Here is a 14,152-nt window from a genome sequence, read left to right as displayed (position 1 = left end):
AAGACAAAGAGTAGATATTATGGAGAAGCTCGGCAGGACGGGAGAGAGGTCGCGCTGGTCGCGCACGAGGGCGAGCAGTGGTCGAGTGTAGGTGCGTGCGGCGCAGCGGCCAGCTGGGCTCTTTACCTGGCTTTGCTGGCTGCTTATGTCCGGAAGGATGACGGAGCTCCCTCGCGGCAGTGTCGAGTGCTGAGTCGCGTGCTGCTTTTGGTAGTGGTGCGGATGGGGCAGCGTGTGGGTCACCTGGGTCTGCTGCAGCAGCATGTTCGTCTCGCTCGGCGGCGCCGCCTTCATTACGTTCCTGTGGAAGCCAACAATCGGCTCGGTCGTCCGCTCGCCCTCGCCCTCGGCGGTCGACGGCCGGCCGACTCGCGGACGCGCCGCTGGACCTCGCTCACAGGCCTCCCAATCAAATCGAGCGCGCCCGAAGGAGGACGAGCCGGCGGGTGGCGCGAGGCTTCGTTTGTCCGCGGGAGAGCAATTAGCGCGGCCGGGCTGCGGCGCCCCGGGGCGAGCAATCAGAAGTCGCGGGCGCGCGGCAAATTACCTCCTCATCATCTCGTTCTCGACGTCGACGATGACCTGGCCACCGCCAGGGAAGTGCGTGTGCGGCGGCGGCGGCGGTGGCGGCTGTTTGAGCTCGCTGAAGCCCCGCGGGCCGCACTGTTGATTCATCATCTGCTGCTGCTGCAGGCTCTTCACCTCGAGCCTCGTCTTGTCCCGCTGGTAGTACACCCCGGCGAAGATCAGCACGTTCAGGATGAGCAGGCTGCAGCCGATGGCTATCGTCACGCTCAGCGCCGTGCTGTACGCCGCGTAACTGCGGGCAAAGAAGCAGTGCTCGCGGAATGTCCAGTGGCAGCAGCGCCTCGCCGGGAACTCGCCCGTCTTCTCTTTATCGGCCGAGAACTTTCTCGTTGATTCTCGCCAATCAGAATTGCGGGAGCGCTCGGCGGCTCGTCGCAATTTCGCGCGGCGCACGCCCCCACTTCGGCGCTTCGGTTTTTCCCGCTCTCCCTTTCTTTTACGGCGCTCGCAATTCATCCGGCGCTACCTGCCGCATAACTGAGTTTTCCTCGGCGCGAACAATTGCTGCCAACCTCGCGCGCTTTCTGCCGCAGCGATTGCACTTATATGGGGTCTTATGCTGCTCGTAAAGCGGTGCCGCTTTGCGTGCGAGTCGGACCTTAAAAATTTTTTATAATCTATCATATCATGATTTATTCGGTTCGTATCGTTTCGCTGTCGCCTCGCCGAGCGCCAAATAAAAATCTCCTGTCTCGCGACCCACATTCCTCTCCGCCACGCGCGTACTTTTCGAAAATGAAGGACCGCCACGCGCGGCAGAGATGCATTTTATGGGAAAATTTTTACGATGAAGGAGCTTTCACGATTCGGATCCTCGGCGATGATCAGCTCTGGAACGGGTATCGATTTTGCGTTGGATAAAGCGCGATTTCGAACTAAATTTCGGCACAGGCGTTATTTCCCTTCGGAAATTTGAAATAACAATAGACACGTATTCGAGTATAATATTAGCGAACGAATGGCTAATTAATGTTAATGATATGTCGTATAGCGAGTTTGACTTACTCCCATCCATGTCGCGATATCGCGCAACAAGTTGGGCTCAATTGAATTTTGCCGAATGCCATTTGGCCAATGATAAAATTTACCCAGCTGCGTCGAGGCTGGCCAACGTGTCCGTGCTGGCGTTGTGAATATTCTGAATGTTCGTGCTCTGAATGAGACTGACGCACGTCGTCAGGCTGTAATCCGTGGTGGTCGGAGGCGCCAGCTCGGTCGTCAAGTTACCAGCGCTAGGTTTTCCGTTCAATCTCGTCGTCTCCTCTGGTCCAGTGGCTATCCTGTTGAGCGGATCTGGGCGCACGTAACCGTCGTAGAGCATTGGGTCGGCGTAGTCTCGGAACAGATTGTGCCGTGGCTCCACGTCCTCCATTCCGGCGCGATGCAACTCCGGTACCAGGCGCAGCCACACCGAGAGCTGGTGCGCGCGATAGTGGTTCTTCACTTTGGGCTTCATGCCTGCAAAATATACATCTTTTTTCGTTCGATTCGTGCGCCCGCCAGAACGCGAGGGTGGAACAGAGATTACCATTGGCACCGCATAAGGCTTCACCGCACGGAAATTCGGACACGAGGAACACGTTATTCGGGGCATACGCGGTCATAGCGAGAATAACAACGATTCGTCGCTGAAATCGAGCTCGCGCGAACGTCCTCGTGGAAACGTCAGAAAGTTCGCGAGCGAGCGCATCATAGCCGTTATAGCGCACAACTTTTCGCGTGAAATTTCAAAAACAATTTATTTCTGGAAAATATTGCATTTCGCGTGCTACGTATGCCGACAGAGTAAATATGTATGCATTGTGCGTCGAAGAATCCCGAGGTTATTAAAAATAAACACAGCGCGTACCTATTTCCAGATACTTTTGATGCACGGGATCGTATTGATCCCAGGTAAGTCCGCGGAATCGGCTCTTCTCTCTGCTGGCTGGCAACGCTGCATCCGCTTTGCCATGTAAGTGCTCCGCCATATTCGGATTGCTATACGTGAAAAAAATAGATGGCAATTGTAAATTGTACATCAAACGTAGGAAGGAAACAGGAGAAGGATGGGTTGGAACTCATTAGGTACATCGGCAGTACGCAGGGTCGACGTGCCCACTTTATGTGGCGGTTGTGGCTACGCGAGCGACACCCGATGCCGCGGCTCGGCCATGTAAATCAGCAGCCGAAGAGTCCTCGCCGGCGACTTGTTCCTCGCAATTGCGACACGGCCTCTGGAGCCCGGCAGCTGGCAAGCTGACAAATCGATTCGTTTTTCATGATGTTCCGCGCATCGCGCGGCGTCCAAAACAAGAAGTGCATTGCGACTAATGCCCGCGGCGTCGTGCGCACGCATGCACGTGCACACGGGACACCGCGGCGCCGATGATAGAGAGAGTTTGCATAAAAGTCGATTCTCGGGTATAATTTAGTGCCCGGCCGCTCCTCCTCGCAGGCTACGCGCCAGCTAACTTATGTAAACTTATGTACACCCCTGCTGCCTCCCTCTCGCAGTCGCGCGTCCCGGAAGCGAGTTTCGGAGGGAACTCGAGCCCCAGCGTCACTTACATCGGACCTGGCAACCCAATACCGTGTATGCACTTAACGCAGCTTCTGCCCCCTCTCAACCAGCCTGCGAAATCACTTTAATTATGATTCCGAGGCTCGGGCACCCCCCCCCCCCCTCTATATCTCTGTCGCCGTTTTCTTTGACAAAGTGCCCGCTGCCTAACTGCAGCCAGATGCCCCCAGAGCAGCAGCCACCTCTCCTAATGGATATTGATTGGCCTGTTTGCGACAAATTTCACTCAGTTGTAATTTTCATTTGTATTTTGCTTCGCACAACTCTAGCCTACTTATGCAAGTTTCGCCGAGTTTACTAGCTTGATCTCGTTACGCTTAAACCGCCCGTGTCTATTTCACCAAGCTCTCTCGACGACTTCTCTGGGATAATTTTAATGGCCTCCGGCAGAACCGGTCCACTTGGTTTATCATGATTTACAGATATTCCAGCTTAAAATCCCAAAGAAAGCGTAAGAGCAGTTAATTGATTTGATGATTAACATTCACCTAAGATTATCAAGGTTTTGACAATTTAGATTGGTAAATACTATACTGTTTTTCAAATCTGTGGATGTGCAGATACAAGTATTTTGGAATTTGAAGTTGATTTCTCTATAAATTTCAGGATGACCGACATGAATTTCGATCGATCGGAGTAGAGTTTATCGATTGAAGATTTTTACGAAAAACGATTTAGCCGATTGTACATCATGAGATAGATTGACCTTACTGTACATTTGATATAGTTTCAAGGGTCCATGCAGCCATTGAGAATTCGGTCTTAACTCAAATATTATATTTAAACTTAGCTGGAACTCTATTGACTCAATACTGTACGGAAATTTATAACTTCAAAATGCTTAGTTATAATCCGGTTTTCAATACGTAGAAATTTTTATAGATATTTATTTATATTACGATACAATAAAGCTCCAATAACTGTACTTCATGTGAACTATAGAATACTTAATATTTAACTATGGATTTAATTGTTACATGATTGGAAAATACATTCGGAGTGCTATTTTTGTTTATTAATTCAATTTTAGTATAATTTTTGATTATAAAGTTCAAAGTGACATTCAGTATAAATTTAGAACTATGTTAGGTTGGATATTTAAACTTCTTAACCAAGGATTTGAAAGATTTCAAAAGTATATAAATATCAAGATGGAGAGAATTTAAAACAGTAAAATATCTGAAGTTCACAAACCCTTGTTCAGAAATGTCAAATATGAAATTTCAATATGAAAAGTTCCACGAGCATTTTAAATGTAAAAATGTAAGTGAATTTGTTAACAAGAAATTATTAAAAAACTTATATGTATAAATTCTCTGTATTAATTATTTTGGATATGTTTCAATCATAACTAATAAAATCGGTATTTTATTAAATTTATGATAATTGTACGTAATATAGATTGTTTAGCACAGCTGTTATGACCTTTGATGTGGGATAAATAAATAAATGGACCTTCATTTCTAAACACTAAATAAGTCAACTGAAACGCCGTTCACAGATAAGTTGAAAGAATTAATCTCTTTTCTCTATTTAAAAATGTAAGGCACATTTGGATGTGCTTCGAGAATAAACTCTGAAAAATAGCTAATTAGAAGCAGCTCCCGCATTAGCAGAGAATTGCACATAAAGGATCGAGCGAACGTGACTCAATAAGTTCGCTAAACATTGCTGGTAATAAGCGAACTTGGAGGATAAAATACCGCGAACGGGAGCGTCATTATTCAGCTCTCGACGTAACAACGCCGCCTCCATTATTTGTTTCTTCTCATACTTGCATAAAATCTTTGTCTATAAATAGCACGTCTTTGGTAAGGCTTTAGTTGAGAGAATCTTCCATCGATCCGCTGTATCGCTTCTAAAAGCTGGAATAAAGGCTGCTTTATTCTTTTTTTTGCAGTAGCGTGATTTATCATTCCGCCGTTGCGTTCCCTTTTTTCGCTAGGCTAACGCGACCTCGAAGCCAAACTTTTTTAGCGACCGATTGGTTTTTTCAACTCTCTCAAGCTCTCTCTCTCTCTCTTTTTCGTTTCGCATCGGCGCTGCCGCGGTTACACCCGCCAAACTTTCGGCGTACACGCGCATACAAAGCGCGCCACTGGGAATTTCATTATTTAAAGAACCCCTCGCCTTCTCTCTCTCTCTCTCGAGCGCTCTTCCTCTTTGCGTTCGGTTACTTTTTAATGAATTGTTTGCTTGCTTGTTACGCTCGAGAACTCTGTTTATTCTCTCAATTCCCGGCTGCCCCCTCCACACTTACCTTTTTTCTGCCGAGAGGACGCCTTAACCGCTATGAGTTTTTTGCTCGGTGGAAAAGTTATAAATGATTGCTGTAATGATTTAGTAAATCTGGAAGCACGCACGTGCGCCTGAATAATGCTTGTTCGTTGTGCGAGTGCACGTTCGTCCCTCGCGACGATTGCGAAATGATAATCTCCGTCTTCTCATGCCGCTCGAGCGCGAATCGCATTTTTTCTCGTTGGAAACTGAGTTGCGAATGACCGCGATACCAGCACCGATGCCAATACGTTGCCAAAGAAACAGTAATTCAGGATCCATTGGGCATGTGGCGAAATGACAGAATTTCAATTTGTCACTACACGCTGTCAATACGCAACCTCAAGAGAGTTGGCGTATCGCAAAAAGGCTCGTAAATGAAAATGTGTCGTCGAGCAGAATAAGCTAAAAGTACGAACGAAAAGTTTGGAATTAAAGCTCGCGGAGACACACTCAGCGCACAAACAATTGCGCGCGCGCGCACCCCCGATTCAAACTACGGGACGTGTCATAAAATATACGTTTCGCTGGCGTTTCGTCCTCAGCGCGATGGCAAGCAGCGGCGAAAAAGTAGAAACACAACTAAAAGTCAACTGCAGCTCTCGCGGCAACACGAAACAGACTACTATGCGTCGCGAAAATTTCTCATTGAGCGTCGTCGTGCTGCGCTGCGCCGTGTTAGTTTCACGCAAGAAGCTGCGATTAGACTTGCGCGCTAAAGAGAGAGAGAGAGAGAGAGAGAGAGAGAGAGAGAGAGAGAGAGAGAGAGAGAGAGAGAGAGAGAGAGAGAGCGAGGTAGCAGAGTAGGCGATAGGGGCAGGTGGAAAAACAGCAAAACCCTCGCCCCCGCCGCGTTAATTTGCACTGTATCGATTTCAAAATAGCCGCCCCGGGTAAAAAAAGAAAAGTAACCGTAATAAACAAAAAAAAAAAAACAAACAGAAAGAAAACAAAAAAAAAACACGCCACTACACTAGCGGCAGCCAGTGTAATCGAGTGCGCTGTACTTTTACATGCTATTGCCGCCGCGCGGAACAGGCTGCAGCCGCGGTACCTTGCAATCATTAATTTATTTGGTTTTTTTATCTTCTCCAGCATTGAACAAGCCCCGGCTACAAGGTAGTTCTGGATTTATCCGGGCGAGCATCCGACATTAATTCAGCCCTTTGGTATTTACAGGCGAGGAACATAGGCGTGCAGCGCAAGCCTACAGCAGTTGCACTTTACGTCGCTTGCTAAAAGGCCAGTTTCGGTCGGGCAGGCGCGTTCGCCGAGAAACTTTTATCCTCGCGGCAGGCACGCAAGTCAAGTCTAAGTGCTCGATGAGGCGCGAATCGCTTGTTCCGTCTGAAAGTTTCGGAGCTCGCGCTCGGTCTCTCTCGCTCTGTCTGTCTGGACAACGAGCTCTCGTAATTGCCGGTATTTACGCTGGCCGCAATCTCGTTACTGGCTTTCGCTCTACCTCCGCAGACACACGCGCGCGAGCACGCACACACACACACACACGTACGTGGGATACGGGTACGTGAGTGCGCCCGGCGAATTAAACGCGCGTACGTGCGCGAAATAAAAAGGCGCCGCAGATTTAAGCTCCCACGGGTCAAGGATTGATCGATATCCTTCTGACATACACACACACACACACACACACTCACGCGCATCATTGAGATAGTCAAAGGGAAATTTATGGCCGACGTGAGCCTCACTAAAATGAAGGACTTTCTTATTCGCGCGGCTGGTTATTTATCCGACTGGCCGTCTATCCGCTTGACCTACCCTTCCGAATACGCGCCTTTCCTTTTTCCTGCCGTGTTTGATGAATATGCAACACCGGAGTGACGTTGAAGTTTTAACGCGCGCTCGCGTAACGCTGAATTAATTGTAAGCGTTCTCGCTCCGGGCCGCGAGAATTTCCGCGAAATTAAACAAGAGTTATTGTTCCGAATAATAGAGGTTCGCGCGGGTGAGCTCTAAGCCTGCCCCCGCGCGTTTCCCGTGAATCATCAATTGGCCGCCAAAATTGAACGACACTTTTCGCGGCGAACAATCGCCACTCGCCAATTATTGTAATCTAAACTATCGATTAAATCGCCACCGAAATAAGCCGAAGCATTAAAGCGGCTTAATTGCGACGCGGAAACATTTTAATTATCATTTCAATTAGTCTGGCGCGGAGACCGTTTCGCTATATAATTCCTTTCCACATGCCGCAGTGCCGTCCGGATCATATTATTGATATAAATAAAAGAAACTCGATTCATCTGGCACTCCCTCTGTATATATATTTCTATATATCCCTGGGATTCGTTTCCGAGGAAAATGAAAATGCTCGCTCTCTCTCTCTGCAACGGGGTTACGCCAGTTATGATGGGGAAGTATTATCGATTACGATAATTGAATCGGCTGCGTGCACTTTGAAAGAAATTCATAGCGTACGCGCACTTGTCGCGAATGCTCAACTAGTCCTTCAGCGCTATACATATATACACGTTCGCGCACTTTAGCTACGTTGATGGGCTACGATTTGATGAGTAGGATGAAAGTAGCGCTTCGGTCTTTTTCGTCGAATAATTCAAACTTCTTCTGCACAAGATGTCCGTACTTCGAGCTCGTATTAACGGAGAGAAAAGGAGATTGGGAGACAGGAGATGGGGAGAATGGACAAGGGCGTAGATTTTGTCGAAAGCGTCGGAGGTATTCGAGTGCCAATCGGTAAGAGCATTGCATTGATCGAGATCTCGAACGCGCGCCTCTTATTTGCCCTTTCAATCATTATAAAACCGACGTACGCCCCGGGCGCGGCGAGTTTTTGTATTCTGGCGAAAGTGGTCGTTCCATTCTTCATCGCGGTCGAGTGCAACCCGTAGAAATTCAATCGAGAGTCGAAACAAAGCCACAAATCCAAATAACTAACCACAATAATCGCCGCTGCAAAACGGCGGCGCGGCAGGTAACGGCGGCGGCGGCGGCGGCGGCGGCGGCAACGAAACGAAAACAAAAACAAAAGCAGAGAGGCGGAGGGTCGAGGGAGGCAGGCTGGCAGGAAAGAAAGCAAGGGAATATCGACTGGTCGGCGGCGTGCGCGCTGGTGTATCGCCGGGGCGGGCGCAAAGCCATAACCGGGTATTAGAGGCAGCGGCCCCCGCTCGCTATAGGTAAAACCGGGATAAATAAAGGGAAGGCGCTCGCGCGACCAGGCTCGGGAGGAGGGCAGACGTAGGATGAGAATAAGCCACGGGTTCGCGCGCGAGGATAATCCCGCACCTATACGGAATTAGCGTCAGTCAGGCTGAATTACGAGAGATGGCGAGCAGCCTCGGCTTTCTCTCTTTCTCTCTCTCTCTCTCTCTCTCTCTCTCTCTCTCTCAACTATTTATCGTTAAATGATGACGAACGGTCGCGGCTTCGGCTCGCTCGCCATAATAAATATACCGCGCGCGCGCGCGCCGCGCAGCGAGGATTTGCCGACCGCCGAGCAGCGCTTTGACGTGTACGAACGATTTTGAGCTATCGCCCCGCGCTGCGCGTCTTTGTTGACTCTCGAGGGGCTCCCGCGCGTACGAATCAGAAGACGTATGCGAATGCGGTCAGCCGGCCGATTCGGATCGACCGCGCTACGTATACGAATAGACCCGTGACCATCTTTCCTAGCTCCCCATCCTCTTCCTCATCACTCTTCCGACTGCCGATCACGATCGTCGACTTTCTCACCTTGGCAATCAACTTTTGTGATACACCATGGCATTTCAGTCTGCGTCTACTTTCGCACGCCGTGTCGTACTGGTTAAACTATTTGGATAAAAAGCTCGTCGCGCGTTGTTACTGGTATAGCTGCACGCCAAACGACGTGCGCCCGATACCACGGAAAATTTCGTTGAATCGGCGCGGCTTTTACAAATTTCCAAATTTGCCGCACACTTCACCAATTGTTCGCTTTCATCAATGCTCGATATTGATAGCACCTACAAATATTTGCCCGCCTTACTGCCAATTCTCAGGCTATTTTCCTATTAGAGAAATCAAAAGTCGGTTAAAAAAAGTACATTATCGTTCATAGTTTTTCGGAATTTTATAAGAAAATCGTAACATTAATCAAATTCAGATTATAAATCTGCCAAAAAGGCACATCGTACTCGGTTTTTTCTTTGTAGAATTTTCGACCCTCGCCCAATTTGAAAACTTCAGCATTGAATAATTAAATTATTGCTATAATGGAGCTGCGACATTAATACGTTTTCCCGGAATAAGCGTTTTTCACGGCTCTGCAAGAATCGCAATTTTGAACAAAGAATAAATAGAGATACAGTTTTTGGCATATTTCAATCTATAGATTTTCAATTTGGAGTTAGATCATTGAACGCTGTCATTTTTCATTTTCTTTTAAAATTCAAGCAATTATATGAAATTTGTAAAAGTAAGACTTTTTCTTTCTTTCATGTTAGTACTTGCATAAACAAAATCGGTGTCGCCGCACACATACGGTGAGTAAAATTATAAGTGCGTTCTCGATTTAAAAATTTGCGTCCTTTATTGAGGAACCAAATTATTTTTAGATAAATAACGTGCGCAGTCACGAAATTTGAGTAGAGAGTTATTTAAAAAGGCCATAGAAAAAATAGATTCGAATTAATGCATTTCTCTGTGGACTCGCTTTTTTATTCCGTATTTTTGTTATAACCGTCTGGAAAGTACTTTTTTTTCTAAATTGAACTGCTTATTTTACGAGTCTCTTTTACGATATATATATATGCGCGCGTGTGTATGTGTTGGATTCACGGGTGCGCGCGCGCACAGCAACAGACGAATTGCGCTCCTGCTCAAATGAAAATTGACGTATAAAAGCTGGCAGAGCAGTAGCAGTAAGCCCAGAATATATAAATTAAAAATTCGAAAGCACGTATAAAAATCGAGTTAAATAAAGTCAATTTCAGGTTAGCGAGGGTCATTTATTAACGAGCGCAGCTTAATTCAGCTGGTTACACACTCGAGCTAGCCGTCAGTTTGATTATAAAAATGGCCGTGCAAAGGGGTGCAGAGGTGCAGTGCGGCCTATGCAGATAGAGGAAGAGCTGAGCTGGCGGTGTGGTGGCGAGGTCACGCTCTGGTTAGTCCGTGGAGCCGACGGATTCGATAGCGTGTAACTTGATTCATCAGACCGAGCTCTCTCTCTCTCTCTCTCTCCCTCTCTCTGCTTCTCCCAGTTGCTTGTGCGCTTAGTTTGTTCGCAGACAACCATTTACAATTTCAGTCCATCTACTCGGTCGGGCCTTTAAGCCCGCCTGCCGCCACTGTGATACTTTCTGTAGCGGAAAAACTTATCGTCACAAGGTATGGACGTTTTTCTTTATCATCCCTCTCCCCTGTCCATCCCTTGCAACCGAGACTCGCAAATTAGTTTGACGCTCTATTGAATCCACGTATATCAAAGGAATAGTTTGACAGCAATGCTTTGACGTTAAACGTGCTTCTTCCGCTCCCCCCCCCCCCTCTCCTTCCTCCCTACCCAATTTATTTACTCCCGGCCATGCTCTCACTACAGAGTACGAGCACATTGTGCGATCCGGCATTGCCATTGTATCGGATATATAATTAATGCGAGAATTTCAATGGGAATAAAAAAGCGAATAATTATGGATAATTCAGCCGGGCAAGAAATATCCGAAAGCCAAGAGAGAACACCGTCGGCCGAGTTGCGCGTTCGTTATATAGCGCGTATATCGGCATTATTGGTGGTGTTTGCACGAGGATTACGCGAGGCGAGCGCGCATTGCCAGCAGCAGCAGGCTTTGAGCTACGACTGTTTGCAATCGGCCACTACTCCCTCTCCAAGGTTATATCGCTCTTTCGGCCGCACTTCCCTTGATTATGCTAAATTATTGTTAAAATCACACACCGATACTTCCCCTCTCGCGTTACAAGCCCATCCGCTTGAACGGCTCTATTTGCATATTGACCGCGCTCTATCAAGCGCAGCTCCTTCGTTTCTGTTTCCCCTGATTAATTGCTCGCCTTGCTCGCCTTGCTCGCGTCATTTGTTTTACGGTCCCCTCTTCCGGTAGATTGCAATTCTGCGGACATCCGCGGAATGGCTGCACGGAACCGACGTCGTTAATGTTTTGTTAACCATCCTTTTTCCTTCTCGACAAACATCGCTCGATCTAACTTTTCAATCTACTCTTATCACAGCTATTTCGCGGCAACATTCGGTTTTGTTCGGCAAAAGCCGCCCGCATGCGATAAATTTTCTTTTTGCAGTGCTGACCGAAGTAAAATGCTTACTTATGCGTCCTCTACATACGCGACTTTCGACGAGTGCACGTAAGTCTGTGTATATGAAGAGCTTTCCTATAGAAAACCTGTGCCACGTACGATTCATTCAAAGTGGAATATCGAACCGATCGATTGATCCTGCGTGGAATTTATAATTGTTCTCTTTTTACGGAAATATGAGAGTAAAAAATGAAACGGGGATCTCGATGTTACACTGCGCTGCCTCGTAAAAACGAAGACGTCTTCGGTTACAGAGTTATAATTTACTTTGATACGCGGATCGATCTGGAATTCATGCTTACAGCGTCTTCGTCATTGGTGTGTGCAAAGTAAGATTACTTTTACATCGTCTGCATTATTTCCAAACACCCATTATTCAAATGCATCCGCTTCGGCAGTGTCTTTTTTTCCCTTTTCATTATTTTTCCGCAGCAGTCGGTCGTTCGCGTACGAGAAAAGCCTTTGGGCTACCGATCGAAAATGTTAATTCAGCGCGCGCATTCGCATCCGAATCGTGTCATACCCGAGCGCACCTGTGCATTCTCTTTTTGCTCTACGCCAATTTTTCCCTTTTATAATTCGATTGCCGCGAACAATATATATGTATTTATTCCGGAATACGTGCATTCGGCCTACGCGGGTTATCAGCTCTATTCTTGAAATTCTCGTGTTGACGCTCGCGGTCGCATTTTCCTTGTAATTTTCCAGAAAAACGATTCAGTTTGCGCCATTATCTAAAAAATTCTTTTACGAATATTTCTCTTACTATAAGTGAGTTGAAATGGAGAAGCAGTACGCGTACGATTTCTGGATACGATGTTGAACGACATCTGCACGCTACTCTCCAGCTGTCTCCTATGAAAAACTTTTAATTAAAAGTGTCATTTGTTTTTGCAGGTAGCATGAATTTTTCAGCTGTCTTTATACTCTGTGCTGGCTCCTCCCGCAGAAGCGTTCGAACGCTTATTAATTATGTGGCACAAAGTAGATGCAGCGCTTTCATTTGAAAACACAATAAAGGGTTGACACAACGAGAAGCTCGCGCGCCAAAGGAATTAATCATACTCGTTTTATTGCCAGCGCAGTCAAAGCTCGCGTGCACTTTGTCCTGGAATATCGACTAATTTTTTGTTTGCTCGCCAGAAATGTTACGAATAAACCACCGCAAGCGTGCGCGATCCACGAATCGAGAGCAGGATAAACATCGAATCATGCGACGCTAGCTTTTCTTTTCCCACCGACAAGCGCCGTGGCGCTGAGTTCTCGGCTATCAGGAATTTCTCGATCCATTCGAGATGGCGGAACATTCGCAGATCCATCGCCAAAACTGCAATTCTGAAATCGTAAGCCGAGACTCGGTTCTTTTTCCCGCGGTGGCTCTTTGCAAAGAGCGGCTTGTCCACGAGAGAACAAAAAGACACGTAACTCCACTAACGGCGCGAAATCGAGTGCAGGCCAGCAGAAGCTCTCTGGTTCTCGCGTCGGGAAACCGACCGATGGGGAGAGAACACAGAGCGCGGGTCGAAAAGGCGGAGGGGGAAGTCGCGATGCCCCGCGGGCATCGCCTCTCGGTTCGGAAGCGCGCTCGGGCGGAGACACTTCGGCGCTGCCGTACGTGTACGCGGCGCAGCGACTTGAAATATCGGCGACTCGCTCGGGTGCCGGGGCTCTTGCATATTCATGCGGTTTCTCTCGCTCTTGCGCGCACATGTCGCCAGGGCAAGTTTACGCGGCGCGCGCGTCACGGCCGCGGGAGAGGGCCCTGCACCTTCGCTGCTTAGGCGCGAGGGGGCACGTGACACCTTGCGCGCGTCAGCTCCCTAGTTCCCTAGCCGACGTGTTGTGTAGCGCGCGCGTGCACCGTCGCCGCGCCAACTTCTGATGAATGTGGTTTGTTCGTCCCGTCGCGCTCCCGCGATCGCTTCCCTCGATGCATTGTTGTCCGCATTTTATTCCACGTACTTTTGGCCATCCCGACGCGTTAATCAGGGCCTGCGAACAGCTTTGTCGTCGAACTCGAGCCTGAATTATATTCCTGGGATCAACGGCATTGACTCACTCGTAGGAATTATTATTGTATAGTTATGTAAGCGTTTTCACGGTATCCAACGCATTGTCCCGAGCTTATTGGATATGGAATTCACCGATAGTCATTGTTCGCTTATTTGAGAAACAAATGTTTTCAAAACATCCTGGGATATACCTGCAGCTTTAGATTGCTGTTGCGCCGCAGCCAATCGCGCGCTTCCTACCCTGCGTCGTTTTTCGTCAAACCTGCGAGCGCAAGAACAACACCGGCGACGCCGGCGCTCATGAATGCCCAATCCCCGTGACGTCGATCGCGGCATCGAGAAACGAGGAACTGGCGCATTTTCGAGCGAGTCCTCGCGGGCGGTCGCGCGAGCTCAAGCTCTCATCCGCACGCGCGTCGCGAGTTTCGGCAAAGGAAATATT

At 48.0% G+C, this 14,152-nt stretch overlaps 1 protein-coding gene across 2 annotated transcripts in view; it reads right to left on the bottom strand.

Moving 5' to 3' along the window:
- Positions 1-14,152, bottom strand: part of LOC131670310 (neuroligin-4, X-linked) — a 102,033-nt gene that overhangs the window by 3,528 nt on the left and 84,353 nt on the right. The window contains exons 10-13 of one of the 2 annotated variants that reach the window (XM_058945810.1): positions 2,438-2,568; positions 1,677-2,046; positions 548-820; positions 127-301 (exon numbers count right to left, since the gene is read on the bottom strand). In XM_058945810.1, the coding sequence (XP_058801793.1) occupies positions 127-301; positions 548-820; positions 1,677-2,046; positions 2,438-2,568 (949 nt within the window). The remainder of the gene's footprint in view (positions 1-126; positions 302-547; positions 821-1,676; positions 2,047-2,437; positions 2,569-14,152) is intronic. The other variant, XM_058945812.1, reaches the window with a different exon arrangement.

Source organism: Phymastichus coffea, unplaced genomic scaffold (assembly GCF_024137745.1).
Source record: "Phymastichus coffea isolate CEN01 unplaced genomic scaffold, Cenicafe_Pcof_1.1 PCOF00108, whole genome shotgun sequence".
NCBI classification, from domain to species: domain Eukaryota; kingdom Metazoa; phylum Arthropoda; class Insecta; order Hymenoptera; family Eulophidae; genus Phymastichus; species Phymastichus coffea.
The sequence above is the reverse complement of the archived record's forward strand: the minus strand, read 5'-3'. Positions and strand labels throughout refer to the sequence as shown.